This window comes from Helicoverpa zea, chromosome 25 (genome assembly GCF_022581195.2).
Source record: "Helicoverpa zea isolate HzStark_Cry1AcR chromosome 25, ilHelZeax1.1, whole genome shotgun sequence".
Classification (NCBI taxonomy): Eukaryota; Metazoa; Arthropoda; class Insecta; order Lepidoptera; family Noctuidae; genus Helicoverpa; species Helicoverpa zea.
In genome coordinates, this window is record NC_061476.1 from 4,159,869 (window position 1) to 4,177,194 (window position 17,326).

At 36.3% G+C, this 17,326-nt stretch overlaps 2 protein-coding genes across 9 annotated transcripts in view; both read left to right on the forward strand.

The window, feature by feature from the left end:
• The first annotated feature begins 1,338 nt into the window (after positions 1–1,338).
• LOC124642564 (latrophilin Cirl) overlaps positions 1,339–17,326 on the forward strand; it is a 301,465-nt gene continuing 285,477 nt past the window's right edge. Inside the window, exons 1-2 of one of the 8 annotated variants that reach the window (XM_047180997.1) lie at positions 1,343–1,650; positions 9,230–9,300. The gene's annotated coding sequence lies outside the window, so the exon portion shown is untranslated. Of the gene's footprint in view, positions 1,651–9,229; positions 9,301–17,326 lie in introns of all 8 variants that reach the window. The other 7 variants (XM_047181001.1, XM_047181002.1, XM_047181003.1 and 4 more) reach the window with 7 other exon arrangements.
• On the forward strand, positions 12,450–13,043 carry LOC124642565. Its single transcript, XM_047181004.1, has one exon. It carries the CDS (start codon positions 12,450–12,452, stop codon positions 13,041–13,043), a length of 594 nt encoding a protein of 197 aa, XP_047036960.1.

Here is a 17,326-nt window from a genome sequence, read left to right on the forward strand (position 1 = left end):
GTGCACCTGCCAGCGAGGGTAGTAATAAATAGCATACGTATGTACATTATTTAAATACTTTACGTCGATACAGCGAACACCACAAAGGTGGTACATGAAATAAGGCTTATATCCTGAATGTATCGAATATAACGTCGGTAAACGGTTCACGTTTCAATCATGCCCCAACGCTGTGCCATTGTTAATATTTTATACATAAATTACGTATTTTTCACCAATGTCAATAAATGCAGCTTTATTTTCCGATTGCATTAGACTTGGACATGTAAAAACTTATGCATTTATCGTCTGTTTACCACTCGCTGTTATGCATTCGTTTGAAGGATTTGATCCGGTCGGCGGACCCTATTCTTTTTTTCTATTTTGAGCGCCGACCTATTGGAGGCAATTTAAAATGTCGACTAAACGCTGGTCCATAATTCAGAATTACCGCCAAGCGCCATCTTGTCTACTAATAGGGGTTTATTAATATCGTAAAACTCCTAGCTAGCCTTAAGCGGACATTTTGCTTTTAAATTAACGTTCAGCGTATACAATGTTAAACCCGCGCTTGCATGTGGCGTCAGCAAAAATCTTCCATGAGTGAGGATAGTGGATCTTGATTAGAGATTGTAATCCGGCTTGATTGCAGAACCAACGAATCAACTGAAACAACAGAATTATATTGCACTTTATAAATGGATTGTAACTGTATACCAAGTTCTCTTTAACTCCAATATCCCAGATATGGTCATTGTAGTCTAATGACTAAACATTTAGCTTATACAAATACAATTCACATTCTAAATCCAGTTGAGAACGTAAACAAAAATTTATTCATAGGTCCGGTAGAAGCCAATGCCTATTATAGGACAATTACGAAGACAAATAGACAATTCTGAAAGGCTGTCGACGTTATTCCAATAAAACAGAATTGTAAATACTCGCTACAAACAAAACCTAGCCCCGACCTGGCCAGCTAGGGCAATGCTCTGATCAACTGAATTATAGATGCAATATGCTTTGAAAGATACAATAATGAAGGTACGATATGAAACCTAATATCGAACGAGTAGCAATCCGTTGTAAATTTGATTGTAGATAGAAATGCAACGTGCACTAAGCCCGGGTACTTCAGCCTTTATCGAATAGAAAGCGTAGGAAGAGACAAAGACCTCACATCTCGTGTGGCGGGCAAGCGCGTCCACTACGACACGTTGGGATTTTTACTATCTTTATCTATCGCAGCGTACACTGCACTTCAATCAAAGATCCGAGGCCGCTCTAGGCCGACGCACTCGCCGACATAACACGTGCATTACTCACGAAATATTTTCATAAAACCGAACCAAACGCACCCGTCCACCCCTCCCCGCGACCCCGCGTCCCCAGCAAAACCAGTTCAGTTCGTGCCCGGCTGCCGTGCGCGTCGGTTATCTCGCGGAGAGAGTGTATTCGCCGCGCTGTGTTACGAAAAAACATCTTTTGTACCATAACCAAACCAGTGCTGTGGATTCCTATTATTGTAGTGCTCGTGTGAGATTGTGCCATTTCATATTGTGATGTTGCCTGTTGGAGATGTTATAGTGAAGGATTTCTCTTGAAAACTGTGGAACGGGTTCCGCCTGCCGCCGCCGGACGCCTTTTCTCCGATCTCGGGATATCATTAAGGTATTTATTGTTACACCGGCTCATTGTTGTAAGGAATTCTTTCTACGACCCTCGTGTAGTTAAATCGATAGTCTTGATTCAGTGGGTATGCGAGTGAGGAAGCTCAGGCTTGTAATGCGTCGATATTGAATAGCAGATTGTGGATGGTGTTTGTGGATTTGCATTGTAGATGCGCGCGGCGTGCAATGTGCAGTAAACATTGCAGCCCTGCGAACGGGTTCGAGTCCGGCCGAGGCTCGAGTGGGCGAGTATTAATTAGGCGACTTGGTGTAACGGTACAACTTGATGCTACACGCCACCCGGCTCCACTTAACGATCATTTGATAACTTTTGTTGTTGGATTTTCGACGATTCGATTATAATTGTGTTAATAACAATTTTTTTATGGTCGAATGAACATTATGAATACTTACTCGGCCAGATTAGGATAGATAAGATTAGTTACGGTGACCGAGCTTTTTAGTCGAAGGAACACGAAAGCTTAATGTCAAAATGATCACATTAATAGTATTGAAGTTCAGTCATTTACATTATTGTGTGTTTGCCTCATGATTTCCTTTCAACTATCTAAATAATGTCAAACAAATGGTATCCACCTCTGCATAGTATTCCTTCGTATCAACGCAAACGCAAAAGCTTTTATGACTTACTATTAGAATAGCTTTACTATGAAGAACAGTTACACAAAACAATGAAATCACCTCACAAACTAAGTTAGCGAGTTCAGCGAAATATTTTATTATGGTGTAAGCTCACCATTTAATTCACCCGCCCGATAGATGGCGTTACTTATGGCAAAACAATGAGCTGTAACCACGGAAGGCACGGTATTACGTTTTACTGGTGAATCTTTACTGCTAATTATACGAAACAACATAATAGATAGCTTTGTTAACCTGATTTTATTGAAACGGTAATCACAAACATTTTGAACACTAATGTTATGCTTCGACATTAAAACGGCACGTAATTTACATCACAAACAACCCATTTAACTTTCCGTGAACAATAATTTATTGTTTAAACAATATTATGCACAAATAAGCATTGATTAAGCACTGATTTTAATCATTTCGATTATTTCTGTCGATACACTACACGCTCTGAGGCGGGAATTTTATGACATTTGTAATTTCTCTAGAGATGTGACGATAACGAATTAGTGAAGTGCTTAAAAGTTACTAAATCGTGAATAGTGATGAACACGAGAACTTTATCGGTTCGTAGAAGTTTAACAAGCAACAGTGGTTTCATATTCTGTTTTATTATCCAAATTTGAATACTTACATCGGATAACATTATTTTATAGACAATTTAAGGGTTACAATTTACAAGATGAAACCGTTGATTTAGTCGTAAAACGAAGTCGTAAAGGCTGTACCGTGGCGGTCGTATGCAAGATAAAGTTGTCAATATCGAATTATAATAAATATTGGTCTGGAAAACAATAAAAATATGGAAATTGGAATGTGTGAAATGTTATAGCAAGATTGTAAAACGGATTCTGAAATGAATAATGTAAAACTACCATGTTTGCTCCTTCATATTATCGGAATAAGTTATAACTTTTGTGTGAGTTATGTAATTTGCAAATCTATCAAATAAAGATCGCCCATATAAAAAAAAAAAAACTTTGATAGGTATCTACTCATGGAATTTCCCTTTCTTAAGCTTACATTGTTTTTGTTACAAAACACAAGAACACAGTTGCTACTCAGCCTCACAATGCACCCAAAGCCAAAAACAATGCACATAGATTTATATTATCACCATTTCATTTTAGGGCGTCAGAACGCACGTGTCGCGTGGTTTTTCGAGTTAATGCCTTCGGGTGTTCATTTACCGCATAAAAAATCTAAGTCCGGAAACGTGCGTGTCACACCGGTACTTATAAAACAGATGTTGACATATGTCGCCTGGGTCTATGGTGCGTTGCCGATGCCGTGAGCTAATTGACTAGGGAAAAAACGTGAGCTGCGTTCCTAGTCTGTGGTTCCATCCTACGTTTGCGCGGGAATTTTACGATTGACGCGACCTGTCATTTTTTGTCTATGTTCTTTTTTTGATATATTGGTGTTAGTTTTGGATACATGTTGCATTTTTGAAAGGTAGTATTAATGCAAATTATATTACCAAAATGCTATCGGACCTGACTTTAATATTTCAAATTGTACCTAAACCTAAAAAACTCTCGTAAAAATTGAATTTTTCACTCACTAAACTACTTCAACCTAATTTATTAGAAAACATCCAATTTATTTGGAAATTTCTACGTCCACAGAAAAATATTTTGCTATAATTCAAAACTAAATCTTTTCCCTTTTAATCTAATAACGAGATGGTTTTAAAATTTACGACTGTTCAATTGGGGTGCGTTTTTGGATTATAAGAATTTTCTTTTGAAAGTAGGCTGACTGTAAATTACTTTGGCGTCTAGCGGTCGAAAAAGGACGAAATATGTTTTCGTTTTCAACTTAAGGAGTCAAGTTTATGACTCATTTTCAACAAGTAAAAAATAAAATCGCTTTTATGTAGTTATTGTATTTGGAATTACTCATTTTCTCTAATTGTATTGCTATTGCCTGTTTTGATATCGTGCCAACGGGAAAAGGAAAATAAAATAAAATGGAGATACCGCTTGCAATTTGCAGATGTTTGTGTTCTGATTCTGAATTTTCATTGAGTAAGTGGGTACGTGGATTGTAAATCAGAAGACTCTTTACTAGATTAGATTTTGTTTTGTTGTTTATTCATACTTGAATGTATTACCTCCTGTGTAATCTTCCGTATCTCAGGGAAAACCGCCTGTCATTAACTGGTTCTAAAAAATTACAAATTCTTTTACGGGGACAGTTTTTTTGCCATGTGCTTACCAAAAAGTTTTTAATAAGGCCTAAAAAAATGTTTTGACAGAGAAAATAGAATAGGTATTGGACTTATTTTATCATTGACATACATAGAGAGCTTCTAAATTGTTTGATAACAGACCTACATCAATATTTGTAATAATTGACTGTCAAAAGTATTGTTGATTGACGATTTATCTTGTATTAGTTTACTCTTATCGGAAGTTCAATACTGATTATAGAGTATGTACTTACGAAAATAATTCGGGTAACTACCCAGGTAGGTACATTATTATTGAAAGCCCCTTTTCATTGAAAAACATCGAAGTGACTCACATTATAAGCAATAATATCTATAGTAGGACCTATCAAGTTGTGATTTTTTATAGGTATTTAAACAGTTCGAAAATCCATTGATTCTTGCTTGAAAAGGCCGCTTCAGGTAAATTTTAATATTAGTCATGTATTTTTTTTTTAACTTTGAGACCCAAAAAAGTATGTTGTAGGTAGCTACTTCATATTTACTTTCCTTTCTAGACCTACTTATTGACATTTACCTTCCGAAAACTTCCATAATGTCTCCCCAACAAAAGCATGGACACTCAAGTTAAATCTAAATAAACCATCAACTTATCATCGACATTTAACAGTAAGAACATTCTGGACCGACAGTTATCGTTACCGGTCAGTTATGGTAAGTGCGACCACAGATAATAAGACTGTTTGTCGCCATCTTGCTTCTCAACGGATTAATTAAAATTGAAAAGCCATTGTGACTGATGAAAAACAGTGGTTAATGTGTTAAGCTTGGTTTAGACTGTGACACACTTTATAAACCACATAATTGCGTCTTATTTATTACTAGGCAATAGAAACTTCCTCCTTTAAAAAATAATAACTGTTGAAGTGAACGTTCTTGTGAAACGGCCATATTTTATAGAAAGAGGCAAAAATGAATAATCAAATCCGCATTAACTAAACGCCTGACTTTATTATAAAAAATAGGCTATCTTTGCTAAAGCACGTGCTTAAGGCCGCTAACAGACTAACCATGATCCGACCATAGACAATTTCTCTCTGACATTTGTACCACAGTGTAAACTAAGCTTTAAGTAACCAATGAGTCGTCATCTCGCGTCATTTAACGCGTGTGCTGTGTTTTATGGCTATAGATCAATCAGTCATGTTAGGAGTCAAGTCTGCTGTCAATTTCGCGTGATCGGAATAGATTGATAGTTTTAAAGACCACATGGTTTATGCGTTCGGTGTTTAGACGTTTTGAATGTACGTTATTAGGCTATACTGCTGAGAAAATACACTGAAAAGAATACTATTTAGAAATGAGAGTCCATTAGTGGTGATGAACAAATATTCTTTATCCGAGCGCGTGAAATAGGTTGGCCGGGGCGCATGTGAAACCATTTGCGAAAGCTAGCACCTAATATTAAGTCTAACAATCGCTCATGAAATGAGATAATTACATCAGTTTGAGACATAGATTAAGTCACCAAGATTAACTTGTCAGTCCAGATATGACACATCTGTCAATGTTTAATGCCTACCAGCTCGACGTTAATAGTTTCCTGCTATTAAGTTATCTAGTTATTACAAGAATGCTTTTAAACTTGAATGTGAAACAAACGTTAAAAAGATCATAAAGAGAGGTCAAAAGTATCGTTAAGAATAGAATAGTTCTTGTAAGCGACTTCTACTAGGTAAAAACCTATTTTTTTGTTAACATTAAAGGTACAATATTGAAAAGTCATTACTAAGAATCCATTCTGTTAGAAATAACGGCGATGCATTGAAGTGCCTGTGTGTAGCTGTTTATGCGATTTTAAACCTTATGAACAAGGCTTTACGTAATGTTTTCAGTATGTATCGAGTGGAAAATGTAGCTTTCTTTAAAATCCTGGTGGTGAGTCATTCAGATGAAGTAAAGTGGCTTTTTGCTACGTATTTAGTCACAAAGAATTCTTAAGGACCTAAATTATGTTCTAGCTTTAAATGAATTCTTTTTTATAATACGTAAATAATTCCAAATTCTTAATATTCCTGACCAATTAAAAGTTTTTGAGTAGGTAGTACTTATTACAAAGGATATAGAGTGGAGTAAGTACTTTAACCTTCTTAGACCATAGACTAATTGCTTTTTAAAACTTATCCCATCTGAGCTTAATATAACGATACTTCAGATGTCTCGTGGGAATTTTAGGTGTTTCATAACTCCTTGCAATATATTTCAAGACTGTTAATAAATAGCACTAACGGTATTTTGTAAATTTCTTTCCTTTTTAATAGTTGAAATAATATGAAAAGTAAGCACAATTTTTTTATGCTTGTCATGATTATTATGATCTGAAGTAAGCGAGCTAATTCTCTGTAGCTCGCAAAAGCGTATGTCTTTCCAAAAAACTGAGAATCAAATACTCAAAAGTATTAAATATCCACCCACCCACTGTGGGTGTCAAGTCTACAGAATTTTCTCAACCAACGTGTGTCTATAAACACCCATCAAGAAGTCAAGAGCTTGTAATTAAGTAAACTATGTCCATTCAAAGCTTTTAGTTTCTTTTTACTACAATCTTCTTTTTGATGTTTGCATCAGTCACTCGTTTTTATTTCCAACATTTTTTTTAATCTCTTCAGAAGTCAGTTTAAAAACCACAACATTAAACTTAATATACCTAAATTCTCTTTTCATGTGGTTTTAAGAAATTAAACAGAGTTCATTTTAACTAAGCTGTCTTCTTTGTTTTATTTATTCAAACACTAATGACATTCAATAGTGACTCAGAAAAGGTGAACTGCCTTCAGGCTTTACAAATGGCGACTATTTTAAAATGCAATATCTAATAATTTTAACTCATTTGAGAACAGGCTGCACGTTTCTGGTGTAGTATTAGCAAATCGCTTAGGATATTACCCTTGATTACTGCAACAATCAATATTATAATAGCAGACTCATTAAATCACTTGGGTGTCCCTTGGAGCGACGGGCAAAGTTGCTCTAAGCCCCGTCAACTATACTTAGCTGCGTTACCTAGACTTAAGTAAAGTTATAGGAGTCTGAGCAGCTGTTTATTCTTTTTTCTCCACCTTGGGATGGTACGAACAGCAATCCTGGGAATTTTGCTACATTTTATTGTTTTATTGCAGCCAAGTTCCGTAGGACCGCGTAAGGAAGTTACGCACATTACTGGATAGCCCCGAGCCAGAATGGTTATAAGAAACCTATTTTATTGTCTCGAAGCGAGCCTTGGAAATAATTTTAGATCCCGTTACAACCTCAAGTTGAAAGTTTATTGTGGACCAAATTGTTTCAGAATTATAGACTTTTGGTTGGACAAATATATTGTCAATCAAACCATCTGACACGGTATGTAATAGCATGTGGTATTAAAAGAGTTTAGATATAAAAAAGTTTGCAAAATTGCTAGAATTCGATTGTGTAGGTTGTAAGCTGATGAGATTACAGAGCAAAAAGCGAGGTTTTCAATCTAGCAATCAGCTGAACAAACGATCGATTTATGTTTCGCCGCGTTACGAGTTCCTCCCCACCAACATTCTGTGGTAACAAGCCAACGATTTTGCACACCCAGAAACCTGCAACGTACTGAGTTTTCCCTTTATAAATTCGGCGGGATTTGCGTGTAAGGAGAAATGTAACGATAACAGCGACAGGATCGTTCATTTATGTTAGATTACAAAACGGTGGTGAGTCAAGTCTCGGGTTTTACGAGTTTCGTATGACTCCCGAATCGGCTCTGAAGCAGTTTTCCAGAACTCATTTGAGAAGTTTGGCGTCATCAAAAGTGGAAATCCGTGCGTCATACGAGTTATTCCTTCGCTTAGTCGTATTAAACCTATAAAAACTCTAGTTACAAGGAGTCTATTCATGTAACTCGTCAAAAGCGTAATCGCTACTTAGGGTTGTAATTCGATCACATATAAAGTCAAAATATTGACGCAACCTTTATTTTATAGAATTATCGCCCCGTGTAAACGTGAGAAAGTATTTTGAGAGTGGTCGTCATTCATAAATCCTATAAAGCGTCATCAGAGCATAATAACATTAAGGATATTTCAAAAGTGTCGCGCACATTTGCGACCCTTGTAATACCACTGTCAACGCTAGTAATAACATCAGGTAAAAATTGGAGCCCAAACTTGTCCCTTCGAAAGGGAACGGGGATATCGGTTCTCTCTCTCATTAATTGGTTCGAGAGGACAGAATAACTCGAAGCCGAGAAAGCCGAATCAGATGGATCACGAAGCATTTGTCATTTAAAAACGTTCGACTGGAATCCAAACGCTCGGCCCAACGATAAAAATTAGGCGCGCCTAAAATAATTGAACTCTTTTATTTGTGTCGTAACTCCGAACATTTGAGATACTTTGAACGCAATCAGGTTCGCCTTCACTGCTTCGGAGTTAAATTGAGACATTGAATGTTTGCCATTTTCTTTTCCCTCCAATTTCACGCCAATAGCAAAAGTAAAAAGACTCGCCGATACCACCAACATGGTAGGCAATATACGACCTCGCTGGAGAGAACCATTTCCTTTAATGTTTTCATGAGTCTCGAGAACTAAAGAGCGTGTAACAACGTATCTGTTCGTAGCCTTTTAATAGCCGAAGAGCGAACAAACTGCCAAGTATTAAGTTTTATCAACCATCTGCACGAATGTCACGTCTTTATTACTACTTATTCTTTGTCCTCATGAATGCAGCGGCCGGGGGAGCGAGACGGGCTGTGTGTGCGTCCCGTTTGCGTCTTGTGGTTTTTGCTGCGCATGAAAAGGTAGGGAAACGAGCGTCCCTTTCGGGCATAGGTGTTCAATTCAATAAAAAATGGCGTACCTGAACCGGTCCCCTAACATGTTTATACATTTTTCTTACTGTTGTGTAGAGGATTTTTTTGTTACGTATTTTTCGATTGAGATTGAATCCAGAGCGTTATTAAAAAAGTTCGTGGCGTAATTCTCGCGGTGATTTTTACTGTGCCGCGGATTTTTAGCGAATTTTCATTTTGTTTTAAAGCTTCGAGGGCCGCGTGACGTTGATTTATGACCTGAACATGTTTTGGCTCACCGTGTGTTTCAAATGTGATTAGTATTTTAATTAAGTATTAATTACTGCTGTAAAAGAAACGGGTCTCGGCATTGTATTGTTTCACGTGAATTCAAATTGTTTTGAATATCAAATGTAACTTGTAAGTCGACCTACCGGACTGCTTAAATGGCTTCCCTAATAAAAAGAGTTTTGACGTACATGGCTATCTGACTAATTTAATTTGTATTCACATTCAATATTAATTGTTAGCTAAAGAAGCAAGTGCTTACTTACTATGTAAAACTTATAATGGATTACTAAATTAAATAAATATAGGTAAGTACGTAAGTCATTTATATTAACAAAACATTAAATATAAAAAATGAATAAATAACTTCTTCAGTATCCTCAACAGCGATCATATACAAAATCAAAATCACATATACAAATACCCAGCACATTAAACAAATCTAAATAAGCAACAAACAAGCCATTAACCCGAAGAAAATTCCAAACAATTCCCAAATATCCCAATAGCTAATGCAATAAAAACAAATTGTATCCGAACTCAATCGAATCGTTTGTCTATGCTCGCAGTTTAAAAAATAAAAATCCAATATGGCGGGTGCTAGCACTCACAGCTGAGTCAGCGTACCTTACGATGGCGTCCGACGTCGCTTTGTCCCGATGCCTTTTGCTAAGTGTTACGATTGTTACTGCCATTTTATCTTTTGGGAAAGCATTGCCACCGAGCAACGTACTCGTATCTGAAATAAAAATACTTGCATCGAATAAAAACTATGCGTCTGTCTGATCGAATTGTTAACTCGATGTTCAGCTGCCTCAGCAATTGATTGTAGAACATTTGTAAATGTCACAGATATTTTTATATCGTAAAACAATTCGTAAAATATGTGGGCAGGTAGCTGATACGTAATCGTTTACGAGTGGCGGGTCATCGCTCTGAAAGCTTTTAGGAAAACAAGTATAAATACTTAATGAGAACAAAATTAGGTGTCTAAAAATAACGAAATGAGGTATCGCAACTATTTTTGGTGTGTATGACGTATCATTTCTTGGCTTTGCGAAGAAAAAAAGGTTCAATATGGATGAATAGAGCAAGCTGCTCCCATCGACAATTAGTTTCGATCTATGCTGCGATCTCCGAACAATTGCACAACTGAATGTATTCTTCTATTCACACAAGAGATTTTAAGATAAGTAAGACGTTTTGGGATCTTTTATTATTTGGTTTCGTAAGTGTTGGGTAATAGGTACTCGTCTAAAACATCTTCATAGGTGTTTTAACGCCATATAAGATGATTACCACTGGTATAAAAATAAACTTAATCAAGTGGAAAGCATAATTATTGTGGTAGAGACTTAGAAAATAGAATGTTCATAACTCTATGGAATTAATACCTATCGAATGTACTTTTAAGCAAATGCACCTGTCTATACTTGGGACTGAATAATGCAGATGGATTATAATTAATCATGATGATTAATTAGACTTACAAACCTTTAGACTTTATAAGAAACCTTACTTTACAGACCTTTATAAGAAAGGATAGACTTTTGAAAAGTCAAAATTTTCCACAATTATATTTAGCAGCCTCGCACAAACATTTCAAAATCACATACATATTCACATACAGAGTTTAATATCTAATAATTTGCTTACAATATTCTTGATTACGCTGATCTTTGACATTGATACTTGACTCCAGTTAAGATGGAGTTTATTATTAAATGCCAAGCTTTCAAATGGGATGCTAAATATGTTATTATGTCAATAATGTGTAATACAACACGTTTATGTGGGTAAATGGCACTTAAACTGTTTAAATTGGATATTTTGTAATTGCATCTTAGAAAATGGCTAGCTAAAGTGCTCTTGTTTCATTTTTAGAGATAATTCAGAATTCTTTTGCTGATTTAAGTGTAGGTAAAGTTGTCGTCCCCACTTTGTCTCCACACCTGTCGATCCTTTGATAGCTCCCACCAATCAGGGCCAGGCGTCCAGGTCGTCGCGCCATCTTTTGCGGGGTCTACCTCGTCTGCGGTGGCCGTCTTGTGGTATCCACTGGGTGACAACGTTGGCCCACCTATCTGGATGCATGCGGCTGACGTGTCCAGCCCAGTCCCATTTTAATTTTGCTGTCGTCAAAGTTGATGTCGTTCCTCAACTAAATTCCGAGCACAAGTTCGCTCATGTGTCCTGTCCGTAGCCGGATAAAATATAGGGATTATACACTATTCCTACCCAAAAGTGAAGGAATTTTTCAAAACGGTCCAGTGATTTGAGAAAAATATCTCTTTATTGTACGAGTATAGAATGTTTGTAGTATTTTATAAGTAGGTATTGCATGAGTGCATTTTTATAATGAGTACAATAGCCAATTGTGAGTCATATTTAGTTGTCACATTGATATGCGTTGTCCTTCATATTGCATAGGTAATGTCTGTTTGTTATTGAAGATAACCTTCAGGAACAAATACAGACGAACTTGTTCTAGATATTGGTTACTTAAGTGTCGTCTGTCTATTGTGCAATTCAGTTTAAATGTACCTACTTTTGTATGTCTCGACCAGACCACGGGAATACAGAGTCCCGGATTTTTGTAAGGTGAACGTGAGGCCGAAGCCATCACGCTGTAGCCTTTTTGGGCCATTTTTTTATATAAAAATAGATGTAGGATCGTGGAGTCAGTTTTTTATAGTTAAGTACTTTGAGGTGCTAAGGTAGTAAGTTAGAAAATATAGATTTTTCTATACATATTTAGTTTATTTGTATTATGTTTCATGCACAATAATCCAATCATGTCAGTACATACAATAAGAGTTAATAAATTCGTCAGGAATTCCCCGATTTCCATCGATGGGCAGTTGGTCACCATGTGCGACCAGTACAAATATCTGGGTAGTATGATGCACAGTTCAGGAAATCTGGAATGCGACGTTCAACACCGAATAGCCGCTGCATGGCTAAAGTGGCGAGAAGTAACTGGTGTGACATGTGACAGAAGAATGCCGGTCAAGCTTAAAGGTTTGATTTACAAAACCATCATACGTCCAGTCCTGACATATGGCAGCGAAACATGGGCTGTAACCAAAAGGCACATACATACCATCCAGGTTGCCGAAATGAAGATGTTGAGGTGGATGTGTGGCGTCACTAGGCTCGACCGTATCCGCAACGAATACGTGCGAGGAAGCCTAGGGGTGCGGGATGTAGCGGATAAGTTGCAGGAGAGCCGATTACGGTGGTATGGCCACGTAAAGAGAAGACCACCAGACTACGTGGGAAATTTGGCACTGCAACTTTCTGTCCCCGGTCGAAGATCACGAGGCCGCCCAAAGACTAGATGGCGGGACGTGGTGTCAAAAGATATGAAGGAGTGCCAGGTGTCCGAGAACGATGTCGTAGATAGAGCGAAGTGGAGAAGAAAAATTAGGAAAGCTGACCCCACCACCATGTGGGATAAATAGCTAGAAAGAGAGAGAAATTCGTCAGGATTTGCCCTCAGATGAGTCATAATAAGATGATGTCACGTTTTATCATAAAACATACTTTGTGCTTCCACTTTCCTTGTTATTCATATTATTATTGTCTATGAATGTATATGTAGAAGTTAATAAATAATATTTTTTTAACATATCACTAGTTAGGTAGAAAAACATACTGGAAAACAATAAGCTGTTAATGTATTTACGACATTTTCTAAAAAAGTTTGAGGTTACTAGCTGATAATATTATATAGGTTATGAAAAGCTATATACATACCATATAAAATGACAACATACCTACGTTTTTTTTTTTTTAAATAAACAACATTTGTGTTTGTGTTCATGAAAAGAAAGATTATTTCAGAGTATTTTATCTATCTAAACGTGTCCATTAAATATTTAATGTTTATGGATCTTACTCAATCACAGCGGATGAATTTAGATTCAAATAAAATAACGTTCAGAAGCTGCAAATGTGGGTTAATGCGTAATGCTTTTAAAGTACGATTTTATTAAGGTTAACACTGACATAAAAATGAAATTCAGGGAGAAACCTGCTGAGCAGTGTAATTTTACACATAATCTATAACATAATTGCAAGCAATTTTATCCCAAAAGCGGTATAAAAGTAAACAAAATCTATAAAACACTTGGAAATTATTCCGAATAACATAGCAAAGAAAATTCGCGTCTATTTCCAAAACAGTTTTAAGTTCCATTAAAGAGTTCGAAACACGACCATTACAATGGCTTCTAACACGCATAAATTCGTATTCGCATACAGAAACTTCCTTATCTACAAGCCACTACAATTATAAACGGCTTTAGCTATTTATTGCTACTCTAGCGTAGATTCCATTCCACACCCCGTGAAATTCCTATAACTTTCACAAAGTTCAAACCAAAGTACTACTAAATAGCGGCCGTCTCGTTCACTCTTCGTTTTAATGGTACGTTAGTAAAGGACAGGTATACGAGCATAATTCACGCAGCTTTTAGTGGTGTGGTCGTAAATCTTCGTAGTCAATTCGCATTGATCGTTTGCGTCGGCGCAAAAAGATACGCCGGTGTCCTTTAGATAAGATAGACGGCAATCGACGGAGACTTGTGAATCATTCTGTCAAAGATATTCCTTTCAAACCCTGCATTTGAATTAAGAATGGGTCTTATTCTACTTTTGAATTTTCTGCAGTCAGATGTTAGACTTAGATTATATTTGAAATTGGAACGGATTATTTTAACTGGTTGGTTAGAGTGTTCGAAATTCAACATTAGAAAAAAGATTTTTGATTCTAAATCGTGCTCTGAAAAATCCAATCTGTGTTCTCAGCATATTACGTAATATCATCATCATGCAAATGTACACCTGCTTAAAAAAATAACGTATGTTTTTAATTAGCACAATTTGCAACTGGCTGGTTAGCAGGGCGACCACAGTTTAAGTACCCACCCATCCCATAAGCCTTTAATACCATACAAACCGCCCACATCGCCCGACGGAAGAGGGGAACAATTTTTCCCGGAATGGAAGCGAGCTATTACAAATATGTACGGATCAAATTGAAAGGTGTCGTAATCCTAACATTATCGTAGGCAGATTTAGAAATTAGGTCGGCCGTGCTATTTCGCGGTACGTATCTTGACTTCACGAATCTGCCGTGTACAAGCAAATAAATCTGATAACACTAACTCGTATTAAAGATTTTGCTTAGAAACGTGAAACTAGTTATCCGAACGTTATTTACTGAAGTTTGTAAGGCATTGCATTTGAATAATTTTATTGATTTATCGGTTTTAAGGTGTGTTTTGATTCTGTACTCACGAAGGAGTATTAGTTAATGTCGTGCTGTGAATTTGGAAAAATAATAGCTTATTGATTTCTACCAGAATTTTGCGGAAATTCGCTATTAAATAAGCTTGGTTTTACATACTATTTTTAACCAACTTTTGCTGATCCAACAGATAAACTGTGTATACAGTTTTGTTGGACATTTTATATTTTTTATAATGTAAAATGTACCTTCTAAGCAATAAATAAATAAATAAAAAATAAATAAACTTATAACCCTCAAAAGACCAACCCAACACAGCTTCTACCAAAATAAAGTTTCAAGCATTTAATCTCATTGAAAGACCGTCTATTTAAACTAAACTATACACGGTACTTACTAAGGCTTCTATTTCGTCTTCAAATGGGCCATCCAGGAGCCCTGTTCCCCATTTAGTTCCAAAGTAGGTCACCCGTTAGACCAGACGGACGTCTTAAAATTGCATTGCACACAAATTCCTCTTCAAAGACGTAGATTAATGATCATGAAGTTAATTATGCAAGTGTATAGAAACTATTCGAGTAGAAAGCAAGAAAACCGGTAATATGTATTGTTGTAATATAGGGATGTGCAAAAGTTCAGATGTTACGATAAGATTTGTGCTCGTTGCGTAACGTGTGGTGTGTAATGGTGGGCTGTGGTACAAGTTATAAGCTGAAGAAGTATATTTTAGTGTTATTTGATAGGTACCTGCCTATGATAAAGTCCCTCTTATAAGTTTCAAATAAAAAAAAATAGGATGATCATTTTCAAAAATTATGACGGTACATACAATAATGTTAACCCTCAGATATCCATATCTGTGTATGAACCATATTTTGTCAATGTTTAATTTAGTTATAAAATTAATGTTTTAAGCTTGCACTAACAAGCTTTTTTCTTCCTCATTTCATCGTAAAACAACACGATATAGGCGTTTCATTAATCCATTCGTTCATCTCTGCTTTAAACCAAACAAAAAAACATCGAGCATCCAACGCGCTGCAGTCTAGCGCCTCACTGTTTCGAATCATTAATTTGACACTTGAAATAGCTCAGAAGTGTTACAATGGCAGTACCGACCCGCCCACAAAACGTTTACGGGTTAAAGGTTGGCGATCTTTTTAAATGTGGCTCGGAATGGTTAGGCAACCCTGCTTTTGTTAATGGAAACGTAATGAGTAAGAGTGAAGGCTGGTCGAATGGGCCCCGCCAACGATAATTGGTGTGTTGGATCGTGCCGCGGTTCCGGGTTAGAAATTTAAAATTCGAAAATGGAACGTGGAGATAAAACGTTAGATGTACGAGGAGATTTGAAAATAGAACGATGCGGTTTTGTTTAAGTTATAAGATGGCCCTTGTGAATTTACGTATTGTTTAGAATGTATGTAACAATAAATAAAAGTATCCTAGAAACGTATTCTATAGTCTGACCGTGCAATTGGCTATTCTTTTTTATGTTTATAAGATTTGTCTGAATTTTTATTTAAATTCTTTGATCATGCAATCAGATATCTTTATGATATTTCAAGGGAGATTTAGATCACAGTTACATGGAGCATTTTACATTTATTTTCTCTATGCTAGGAGTATACCTATGTAAAGAAGTCGTTATAATTCTTTGGCAGAACTTAAACACATCTGTTCGAAATTTGCACATGGAGAAGATGAAACATCTACAAAATTCTAGCAGAGTCATGAATTATTTACCCCCAATAATGTCCTATTACTACCCAACTCGTGAAATACAATCGCCATACTATATTAAACTCTTGTTATATTTTATTACAGTCGACATTATTTTACAACGATATCCAATACATTGGTTTATAGGAGATATGGTGTCTTTTATGGGTCGTTACATCCTATATGGTCCAGTTATCATCGTATCATGTTTGTTGTTAAGTTCTTGTTCGTTCTATTGTGTTTTGGTTTAGGTAGTCACGTTATGTTTAGTTAAATTGTTAATTTGGGCTTTATTGTATTTTGTAATTACTATGCTAAAATACTGTTGAGAAGTTAGTAAAACCAATATGACTTTACGGAAGATTAACAGAAAAATTGTATGTGTGTTCTTTTATCTACCCATCGGGCTATGAGAGTGAGGGAATAGAAAATATAAATGCTTGTGCACTAAGTATATTGTCTTGCGCAGCTGATTTCCTCAATGGGAATAGTTACCGTGACTGATGACAATCGGTCTGGGCGACATTATTTTTTCTATAATTTTTGATCATCCTAAGTATACAATTCAGTAATCAGTTACATACTTATTTATGTGGTACAAGCATTACTTTGTCCACTATTTCCCAACTAATGACTAAAGTTTGACGCAAAGAAGTGTGGTTTTCTCGCCTGAAAATCGTTATTGTTTTTGTTAAAACAAAGTTGAGTCTAGTAGTCATCATTACCTACACATATTAAACATTCACATGCCTGTACCTATCGACCTAAAAA